Source organism: Notothenia rossii (assembly GCF_949606895.1).
Source record: "Notothenia rossii genome assembly, chromosome: 1".
Taxonomy (NCBI): domain Eukaryota; kingdom Metazoa; phylum Chordata; class Actinopteri; order Perciformes; family Nototheniidae; genus Notothenia; species Notothenia rossii.
Window position 1 is genome coordinate 18,969,006 of NC_136912.1, and position 11,781 is coordinate 18,980,786.

At 39.1% G+C, this 11,781-nt stretch overlaps 1 protein-coding gene across 1 annotated transcript in view; it reads left to right on the forward strand.

Annotated features, from left to right (window-relative positions):
• Window positions 1-74: 74 nt before the first annotated feature.
• cfap52 (cilia and flagella associated protein 52) overlaps window positions 75-11,781 on the forward strand; it is a 14,889-nt gene continuing 3,182 nt past the window's right edge. The window contains 12 exon segments of the mRNA XM_079680402.1: window positions 75-236; window positions 662-861; window positions 1,292-1,428; window positions 1,915-2,043; window positions 2,146-2,245; window positions 2,494-2,610; window positions 3,667-3,767; window positions 3,910-4,080; window positions 4,730-4,878; window positions 5,098-5,243; window positions 6,039-6,190; window positions 7,564-7,666. Coding sequence (XP_079536528.1) covers window positions 170-236; window positions 662-861; window positions 1,292-1,428; window positions 1,915-2,043; window positions 2,146-2,245; window positions 2,494-2,610; window positions 3,667-3,767; window positions 3,910-4,080; window positions 4,730-4,878; window positions 5,098-5,243; window positions 6,039-6,190; window positions 7,564-7,666 — 1,572 coding nt within the window. The 5' untranslated portion in view covers window positions 75-169.

Here is an 11,781-nt window from a genome sequence, read left to right on the forward strand (position 1 = left end):
CTGACATTTCCGAGAGGACCTGAAGGCAACGAGGAAGTTTCGTCGACCAATGAGAGTGTCCAACAGAATCCCAGCGGTTGCTAGGTAACGTTTGTTTGGTGTAACTTTAGTTGACACAACATTTGTTCGATAAAAGTAGACATACGTTAACAATTTACAGTAAAAAGAGATGACAAATACATCTGAAACACAGGCTGTGCCGCAGCTTGAACTGGAGTCTGTAATTGGGTTCAGCGGTAAGTTCTGCACACTTCGGCTTTAACTAATATAGCGTTAATACAAATCAAACGTTAAGGAATATAACAAGCTAGCACGCTAATGTGCGCACATTAAACACCTGGGGGTTTGCTTTTCAGTTAGTATGCATAATGTTAGAAGTTTAACTGTAAAATGTGGGATATTTTAAATGCCAATTATTAAAATGTTCATAAAAGTAAAATATAAGAAAGTGTCAGGATACAGTTCTTTTTTAGACTCTACGATGTATTTGGCCGGTTTAACTGGGAAGTATTGCACGTTGTCATGGCTGTCTGCTTAATTAACGTTACCTTTGAAAACAAGAGACAGCCATAATGATCACAAACAGTTTGTCTTTGCCTTTTTTGATTTTAAAACACGTTATATCTTTATTATAATGTTATGCTACATTTTGTCCCATAAGGTCATGTGATTTCTGGCTTGAGAGTCCATCCCGACAGAGAGTACCTGATCTATCCTCTGGGCAGCGCTGTCATCCTGAAGAGAATCAAAGATGGCAAGCAGGAGTTCCTGCATGGACACACCAACAATGTGTCCTGTATTTCAGTGTCCAAAGGTGGAGTGTACATTGCCTCTGGACAGGTCAACTTCATGGGCTTTAAGGTAGGTGCAGTTGTTAGATCCTTGAAATGTTCTTTCATCTTTTTAATATGGCTTTTAAGTTTTGTTAACTTTCAATTCTCACTAGTATTATTGTCCATGTTTTATTGTATTTTTTCTGTTTTGCTTTTATTTAGCATTTTTAATTTTCTTTTTAAAATTGTTTTATTTTAACATATTGTCAGCTTTATGTTTTCTGTAAAGCACTTTGGGCTGCTTTGTGCATGAAAGGTGCTATACAAATACAAATTTATTATTAGTATTATTATTATATTTCATAGTTTCTGATTTGGTTAACACAATGTTTTATGTGCATTAGTAGGCAGACTGTTTTTTTGCTTCAGAAATATATGGTCTTGATTCTATCCATAGTAAGCAAAATGGCAAAATAAACATGTCATTTTCACATGTAGCATTTTAATAAATATCCTAGGCTACGGTTATCATCTGGGACTATGCCAAACGAACAATATATGCCCAGGTGTTGCTCCACCAGGCTAAAGTAGAGGCACTGGCATTCTCTCCCAACGACAAGTACCTGGTGTCCCTCGGAGGTCAGGACGATGGCAGGTAAATATTAAGTGTGGGTGATACAGGTCCGAATACATTGTGCTTTTCCCAAATAACCAGTTAAAGAAAAGAGACACATGATCAGCTGAAACGCAGATACGTAGTTTCAAAATCTCCTGATATAATAAATGTTATTACAGAACCTAAACTAAATCTCAATTGCAGGGTCTTTATGACACTAAACACAATGTCATTGTCATGCAAAAGCATTTTATTTATTGACCTTTCTCATCGCAACATTTTGCCGTGTGAAATTCAAAACAGAGCTTACTGCAGAGACCATGTTAATGTCAATTGAGACACTGTTCTGGGCGCAATATCACAGTTTTATACTTCAGTCATCAGTACTTTCCTGCAAATCAAGTTCTGCAGTTAAAGAAGAAAATGTAATAGAATATAATTTCCTTTAGTAGTATATGTAAATCCACTCAATAGTACATATCCTCTTTTTGTTTATTGTGTCTGCTGTTTTTGGTGTGTTTTCAGTATAATAGTATGGAATATTGAGACCAAGAAGGCTGTCTGTGGGAGTCCAGCCTCAGCGCACAGCGCCGGGCACTGCCTCACTGTGCAATACTCAAACACCAATGACAATATTTTTGTTTCTGCTGGGAGGTGAGTGATGCTGGCTACTAACGTTCTGTAAACCAGGTATCAGCCATGTACTCCTACTGTTCTCGTAAAGTATTTTATTTTCATTGTTCTTTTTTTGAGCAGTGGTACATTGAGAGTCTGGGAGCTGGACCTCCCCAACAGGAAGATCAGACCCACAGAGTGTCAGACAGGCAAGCTGAAGAGGATTGTGAAATGTATAGAGGTATGAGGCCTCGAGAGTCTTTCATTCACATCAGTTTGTCCACTTTATTTGTGCCATTTTGAATCTAAATGTGCTTTTGCCACAAGTAACTAAATGATTAGGGGCACATTTGCAGTAGATGTTTTAGGTAAGATACACAGCTAACAATCTTTTACCATGTCTGGTAATTTAATGTGATATTACCATTCATATTCAGACACACTGATATCGGATCATGTTAATGTTGAGTTGTTTATGTCTTGACACAGATCTCAGAGGATGATAAATTCATTTTCTGTGGCACCACCAGTGGAGACATAATGAAAGTCAACCTGAAGACAGGACTTCTGAGTGAATGTGGTCCAGATAAAACGAAATACAGCCTGGTAGGTTCGCGTAAATAGTCATTATGTGAAGGTGATATCAGTTGTTGCTAACACACGCTTTGCCTAACAGTGAGGACTTCTGCTGCGTATACAGAGCTGATTAAAGAACTGTAATCCTGATGGCCTTCTATTTTGGAAATCTAAGCATGGCTCATTTCATGTGTTTCATTTTATCTATGACCAATTTCTTTTCTGTCTTTAACCCTTGTGTTGTGTTCAAAAGCTGTTACCGTTCATGGTGTTCGCGGGTCAATTTTGACCCATGATTTATCTCAGTTCAAAACACACACAAAAAATGAATATCATCCAATATTGTTTTAACTACATCATAACTAACTTATGATGCATTCATAAACCGTACAATCCTGTTGTAACTTTATTTTATGGCCCCAAAACACATTACATTGTAACAAAACACATTACACCACATATTGCACACGTGCATGTGTGTATTCAGCTTCAAGTGTTAGTGTACATATTCTTTGAGAAAGGTCAAGTTCCCGTGGGGGGAAGGGGGGGCAGAGGGCGGGGAGACCAGCCAGGTGCATGTTGCGAAACATTATTGTTACAGTGTATGAAGGGGGCGGGGGTGGGGTGTCTAAAGTCAAAGATGAATCTTGATTGAATGAATCTGGGCCAAATTTGACCTTGAGTCACCCACAACAATTCTGCTGGGTCTCCCCAGACCCGAACACCAAATTATACACTTTTTTTTTAGAGACCTTAAGACTTGGCTCAAATTGTCCAAATCAGTTTTGCAGTGTTTATATAGCTGTTGTGGAGGATTTCATGAAGCCTTGTTCCGATCAAAAAAACTAAAGCGTAGTTATTATATCATTTTAACTTGAAACGGGTCACGGGAGACTCAAACACAACATAAGGGTTAATGGATTGTTTCGTACTTCCCTCTCATTCTTGAACTTAGTCTTGATTGCGGGTATCCAAAAGTGTTTTAGCTTTTAGCTAAGGGAAATGGAACTCATTTGGGCAGCGCTTTAATATGTAATAAAAACTCCCCAGGTCTTTCTATCTCAGTGCTCTGTATTCTCTGCGCAGGGTGTCAATGTCCTCAGGGTGCTGAAGTCTGGAGACCTTCTTGTAGGCTCTGGATCTGGCACATTCACTCTCTGTTCCAGCACTAACTTCAAAACTCTCAAGTGAGTCCAACAACTGTATCTTTGAATCATCCACATGTAATACATTGTGTAGTGTGAGGTTCACATCTGTATCTTATATATTAGATTAACTAACAGGGCTACTTCTGTAATGCAAACAGTGTTCAATTTTTTCCCACATCAGGAAAGTAGAGCTGGATAAGGCGGTGACCTCCATCGCTATAAGAGGAGAGGGCCAGCAGTTCTTTGTTGGAACCAGCGCTGCTCAAATGTTCCGCTTCAGTTATGATGAATTCAAAGCTGAGCTCATTTCCACAGGCCACAACAGTGCTGTGAAGGACGTAGCCATATGTTTGTAAGTGGCCCAGACACCATTCACGGAGAGAATCATTCAAAGTTCTACAAGAGAGAATGGCAAAAGGCATTTTACAGATTTTAAATTTGGCATGAAATATTAATTGAGGAACACCATTATGCTATACAATAATCCCCTTCCCTCGAGTGTGCAGTACAACCCTTTGTTCAACAAAGTATTCATGATGCGCTGTTTAAAATCACTCAAGTGTATGACATTTGGGAGAATAATATTCAGTTTTTTTCCGATAAACCTGAAAAAATGTGTTCGGCCAGCTGTCTGTTCTTCATTCAATGCTTTAGCTTCCTTCCCAAACCGTTATAGTTAATGGCAGTATGTCTTCTTTTGGGCAAACCCAATTAATCATTCACAATGCATGATTTCAATACCCCATTGTGCTCACTAGAGGGTGACATATGCTTGCCTTATCCATGTCCAGTTTGAACAGTTTTCGTTTTGGTCATATTTTATAAATATTTGGGTAATGTATTGAATTTATACATGAATTAATTTATCAATGGATGCATGGTTAATCCTATCATAAAATGCCTTTAATTCAATAAGCACTATGTTACAACAGACAGGTGATGCCCATGTTCACTTAACTACGAATCAAAATCTCTTCCTCTCTCTCTCTTGTATATGTTAGTGGAACATCGGAACTGTTTGGAACCTGCTCTGAGGAGGACATCAGGTTGTGGCACATAGACAAGCCCAAAGAGCTGCTGCGCATCACTGTGCCCAACATGACCTGCAACTCCCTGGACTTCATGGCTGACGGACACAGCATCATCAGTGGTTGGTATCATGTAGAAAGATCTGCTAACAAGATATTAGATGTCAAGACATTGCATATCTTTTTCCATTTTTTGAGGTGTAGTGTAGTCATAAGATGTGGATCAGTCATGATGACTCGCTCCCCAACACCTGTAACACTTGTTCCCAAGTTAGATACTTTACACATCGAATCAAGTGAATGTTCTTGTTAAATGAAACATGGTTTTCTCTCTCTTTAAGCATGGAACGACGGCAAGATTCGCGTGTTTGCGCCAGAAAGTGGCCGGCTCATGCTCACCATTGACAACGCACACAGAATGGGGGTGACAGCAATTGCTGGCACCAAGGACTGCAAGAGGATCGTCAGTGGGGGGGGATCGGGGCAGGTCAGTAGACAGGACGGGGACAAACCTACACTTAGAATTTTGATGATAAATGTGCAACCTTTTGTATTCTCACCAAATGAAAACACAAAGCACCCCATTGACATTCTCCAAAAGCCCGATTGCATGATAAGAATGGCAATATAATGTTTTACAATTGCAGTGCCACTGCCAACTAATTCCCTTGAGGTGAATCTTCTGTCGCAGACACCATGTGTAGTAAATGCAGAAACAGTTGGTTGCACAACACACTGATTCTAGACAAGTGTTTTTTATTGTAGAAGCCATATGCTTAAATAAGTCATGATTATGCAGCTTAGTTTTTGGTAGTAGAGGAAGACATGTTCCTGCCAGAGTTATGTCTTGATTTCTCTAGAGGAGCTGTTTGTGCATTTCTGTTATTTATGGTGGGTGAAAAATGAATCATGGAAGAAGCCATAACATTTAATTAAGTAACTTCTATGAAAATGTGAAACTGTGAATTATTAAGGATCATTTCGGTTAAGATGCTTGCATGCAAATTATGATATAATCCATTATACATCGACTAAGATCCAAAACTATGCTAAACATACTCTGCAAATACATATTCAATATGTTATGTGTTTGGCCACTCCGGCGTACAGTACAATTGCAGTTTGACGGATTATGTTTTGTTTTGATATTATGTTTTTTATATTTGTTCTACAATTGCATTAAAAATCATTTAAACAGAGAGGATATTTTCACTTAGGTGTAACATCTGATGTATTCGAGATTTCCTGAGAGATTTGACGATTTTCTGTTCACCTGTTGTAGGTCCGTGTCTGGGAGCTGCAGCCACCTGGCCATCGGCTGCTGGAGACCATGAAAGAGCACAAAGCCACCGTCACTTGTATCAAAATCAAAAGTGACGATAAAGAGTGTGTGACTGCCAGCTCTGATGGTGCCTGCATCATCTGGGACTTAGTGTGAGTAGCCCATCTGCATACCCACACACTTGTTTCTGATCCAAAGGCAACAACAACACACCTTACATATACAGGATGTTTCATCTGTAAACTGTTAAATCTGTAAAACTCACACTTGTTATTTATTGTCATTGTAAAAGTTATTTCTTTTTTGGTTGTTTTGTACGACATTTGTATTCGTTTACAACGTGACGAACCTGAGGCTGACGACGATGACCTAATCAATTATTTTCAAGAAAAATGTACGCTAGAGGGGGTAGGACCAGAAAAGTATTTTTATGCTTCTTCTTGCCCCTGTTGAACATGACAGAGACTATTTGAGAATGCATTTTTTTTTATTTGTTTGCACCTTGAACGTTTTGCTTTTTTTTTTTTTTTTTCCATCTCTTTGTTATAATAATAATTATTATTATAATAAAAAAAATAAAAACAAGTTTCTTTTATTAAATGGACTAATAAAAGGTGTATTTTGCAGAGACAGTATAAAGGTGCCTTATTTAAACAATGAATCAAAGTATCTATTGTAAAAGAAAATGGTTATGATCTACAGTACATAGCCACAACAAGAGAGAGCAAATGACAGAAAATAGAGAGTGCTGCTTTTTATATTTGTGTTGTAATGAGAGTGGACGGCTGAAGCTGGTCGTCTGTGTCTGGCTGGAACATTAGGAATAAAAAGAAACCCAAGGCATTCTTTATTAAGGCATCTTTAAATCCTTTAATCTGCAGGGCTTATCTGTGTGGAGAATAAAAGCTTTAACTTAAACTCTGATGGTGGTCATGTTTTACTCACTGTCTATCCTCTTCAATGAACAAGTCTGTGGAGTAAAGAAAAAGTTTTCCTTTCCTATGATTACTAACAAACTAAATTAATATTAGTCAGACAAGATTGGACAAGAGAAGAGTGTGGGCAAGTTGTGTGGGTGGTACACGCTTCATTTGCATGGTTTGTGTTCGGAATAATTTATTTTAAATGTGAATGTATACTGTTACAGGTTTATGTTAGTTTGTTCCATGGAAATAGGATGATGTTAAACCCATTAAACTGCTGTATGCAAATTGTAACCATGACTGTTGAATTTCAGTTATATGTTTGTTTTATTTATTTCATTGTATGTTATTTATGATCTTGTACTTGTGTTTACTATCATTGTTATAAGCCAAGAAAAGTACCATGTGATTTTTCAGTTTCGTCTCTCCATTATGTATAAACTTAACTCAATAAAAACTAAAGTTTGAAAAGAAAAATACATTCAAATGTGTTTAGTAGTTGATGACGTGAGGGACATTTTTAACCACATTTTCTAGACCGCTTCAACACACTGACTTCTCTCTCCTCTTTTTATTTTCATCTTTTGCATACCCTACTGTAGGCGGTTCGCGAGTCTTCAGATGGTTATTGCCAGCACAATGTTCCGGACAGTGTGTTACCACCCCGAGGAATACCAGCTCATTACCAGTGGCACTGACAGAAAGGTATGTTTTAGCAAAGTACTCAGACCATACTGAAAATATTCCTCTTCAAGTAACATGTCTGCACTCAGAACTGTTCGAGGACCACGTATCTTTAAAAAGACACATTTACCTGGGCTCAGAAAAACAGCCCTTTATTCAGTTGTTGTGACAATTTTCTATATTCTATTTTCAGCCTTAAAAGGGTTTATTTGCCTAAAAGCCAGAAGAAACTTCTCAACCCATAACGTTTTTCTACAGTTCAATTAAAAGTCTATAAGAGCAAATATGGAGATACATGGACCTTCACCCGACAAGAAGGTTATGACAAATTATTATCTGTAAAGTAACTTTAGTCGTCAACGACATTTTGGGGAGGAAAACTTGTAATGTAGTATACTAAATCTATAAAGTAGCAATTACGTCTGGTTTTTACTTAAGTAAATAAAGATAGCTAGTACAAATGACATTTGTATTATTAAATGTATTATATCCCAACTATTTTATCAATTCCCATATCCTCAGAAATCTGTCCATGCTTCTTTACGATGGGATTTGCCTTCTTGGTTTTATGCACTGCCATGCAAGAGTTGCTTAGCAGAGAATTCCCAGGGACATAAGCCCCATGACTTTCAGGGAAAACTAAATAATAGAAAATCCCTGCAAAGAGGCACTCAAACAGTCATAATCTAGAAGTCTCATTATGCTGTTATTGTTATTATAATCTCCACTCAGTGTGCATGAGAGAAAAGCCAACCGATGTGGTAAGATCAGCAAAGAGAAGCACAGTGAAGACTGGAACAATCACACACACTCACACGTCTGTAGATTAGTTTGAAGGCTTTGTCATTTGTTTCTCAGCTGAGAATAATTAAGCCGCTGTTAGTCAGTGTAACAAAAACACTCAGGCCCCTAAGTCTGTTAATTTGTCAGTCATTTTGATTAACTCTTATTTACATAAGGTCAGGATTTCACAGTGGCAGAATGGGATGCTTGTTTCCTTGATTGTGCACTTCATCCACGCCCCTTGAACCCCCGCCCGTATTGTTGCTTCCCCTGCATGCTGGGAGCTGAGGACAAGTTGTGCTGATTAACACTGTCGATGTGCTGAGTGAGCAGAGGGAGAGAGAGTGAGAGGGAGGAATTCAGAGAGAAAGAAGGGAGAGATGAGACAGGGGGCGGGGGGGGGGGGGGGGGCGGGGGGTTGGGGTGTTCGTGCCTTCCTGCGGATGTGCCCGTACCACCCCCAGATCCACCATCTGCTCATCCCAGGACACAGGCGCTCTGTCTGGGGTAACAAATACCAACACTCTGCTCTCTCTCCTCTCCTTACTCCAACCCTTCAGCATATCCCAGCATGCCTCTGTGAGTCAAATCCCAGACCAGTAGATGTGAACAGAAAGGAAGGGGTCGAGAGAGAAATAAACAAAAGGAGTGAAGGGTAGGGAGGGTTGTGTTGATGATGGTGATGCATATTTTGATGCTACATTACGTGAAGATACATGTGCTTACTTAATATAAAGGGAATAAGAGGTACTTTATTGATCCCAAATTGGGACGTTATAGATTTTGGGATAGTCGAAAGCAGGTATATATGTTCCAGTTATGCCGTGTTTTAAGAGGGTGAAGCCTTGATGGCTAACTTTATTAAAATGTTTGAATTTCGCTGTTACATGGTATGTAGTTTCAAGTTTCATGGCTTTTATTGTCATGTGTACATACAGTGTAGTTATGACATTGACAATCAGATGTCAGGCTCCTCCAACAGTGCAACACAATAAAACAGTTAAAGTGGACCTATCATGCTATATTGGAAACATATATTGTTGGGCGGGCCATACCTATACAAAACATGTCTGTGAAGTTTTTTGCTTAAAATACCAAACAGATCCCCCATTGTAGCCATGCCTCATACTGCTCATACCCCTCTTTTGCAGCCCTCTTAGAGAAACGCAGATTTTGGGTCCTTAGCTTGAAAAAAAAAAGGAGGCGGAGCTAATGCCTGATCAGAATTCTACCGGAGATAAAGTTAAATTCTGCTGTGATAAAACGCCATCCTCTTCTAAACCACATCAAGGATTATTTCTGAAACAGTATGGAGCTCAAATGCTTTTTCTCTTGTGGGTTTATCACAAGGTGAGTTCCTTTTTTTATTTCCTGCTTTTTAAACACATACTCTTCAGTACAGGTTAGCTCTGAGTGTTAGCGAGGCTTGTTATTGTAAACAAAAACGAGGTTACGTCCAAAACACGTCAGGCATTGTTTCTGATAGCAACTCTCTGTGGGTCCACCATCTGAAATTACGTCATATCGGCAGCAAATCTGTATCCGCTTGTTGTACCCCCATTTTTTAAAGATTTGGGTACAAAGGAAAAGAGAGAGGGTTTTATTTTCTGACGCTGTGTGAGAGCCCCGACACACCGGGGACAAATATTTATGTATAAAAGACATGCATGTTAGGCAAGGCCGGATTAGTACCTCCAGGGGCCCCTAGGCACTGAGCACTCATGCCCCCCCCCCCCCCCCCCCACTCAACCCACGTACCAGCAAGTAACACCATGCCTACCCAATCCTACCAACATGACCAATATTTAGAATTTTCAGTCAATCTGGTTTGTCAAATCGCACACCCAAAAGCAGGGACGGAGCCACATAGTTCAACCAAAGTAGGTCTAGCCTTTTGCCCTTTCAGTCAAAAATCACAAGACAAAGATACAATGGATAAGATCTCAAGACAGTGTATGGCTCAAGAAGACCTAGGTAATATCAATCAAAACCTCAGAAAAGCATCCCACTTAATGCCAAAATATAACTGGCTGGCTGTACAAGTACACGAAGAGTTCTATTTATCACAAACATTGAGAGTTACAAAAGTAAAATATGTAGGGAAATTGTGTGGTTGCTCAAGGGTTGGACTGTGATTCGGCTATACACCGCCGCCGCGTAGTAATAAAGTTGAGCGCATACATAGTGAGACCTACAGTACAGAGACCTACAGCAATTTGACCCTATGGAAAAGCTGTGTTATTTATGGCAAAGAGTGAGTGTCATTTAAAACAATGTATGATGAGTGAGGTTGTGCCCTAAAAAATAAAAATAAAAATGTTTTAATTTTTTTTTTTATCTTGTCACTGAAGGCCCTCTTTGCTCAAGGGCCCCTGGGCACTTGCCCATGTTGCCCATATGGTTAATCCGGCCTTGATGTTAGGTCCCCTTTGAAATAGTACAAGTACATACAATAAAATAGAATATAATAGAAACTGTGCAGAATAATCTATATACAGCAGTTGGAATATTGATATGTATGATATAAATGAATGTACCTTCCCCTATCAACCCCACAGGTGCCCCGTTAAGGCTTTATCTCTCTGTGATGTTAGTATTAAGCCATCATTTGTAAATTAATTGTCTTTGAGACCAATCCATAACCTTCTTGAAACAATCAATATGATACAATAAAGAACCTCTTTACAAACAAATAAGAAGAGAGTATCTTACCTTTACCAAGGAATCTCTGTCTGTCTGTGTGTGGATGTTCTCTGCATACAGTAGGCCTGGCATTTCTTCCTCGCCCGTACTTGCATGTAATTAATTTCCTTTTGGCCCATGTTGTGGCTATAAGCCAGTTTCCGAGGCTGTGGATGGAACACAGATGGGCCAAGACAACTCACACAGGTGGGAGTCTCTAATAAGCTGCTGAAATGAGATAATGGAAAAGGGAGAGGCTGTGACTGCGGCACAGAGGAAACCATAGCCGGTATATGACAAAAGCCAGAAAAAATGATTGTGACAGTAACTTTGTCATGCAGGTTTAACCAGAAAATGGTACTTAAACATTGTTTTAGATCTCTCATTCGTGTTTTTCAAGGGTACTGTTTAGTTGCTGTTTGTTTAGAAGGTGGTACTATTGTTTTTAATTATACAGACAGACTGTAGCTGAGTTGAATTGCTTTCTGATCTTGTACTGAAGTAAATAAAGGCTTACTTTGTGTTTGGTATTTGAACTAGCTCACCTCTGGTTTGTGCTTTCCTAAATATTTTTTGTTGAGTTATTTTGTGGGAATATTAATATCAGCGAGTCATTCTATCTGAAGCATTTGGCAGGCCCTCACAGAAATCTTCCCGTGGCTTGTGAGGGC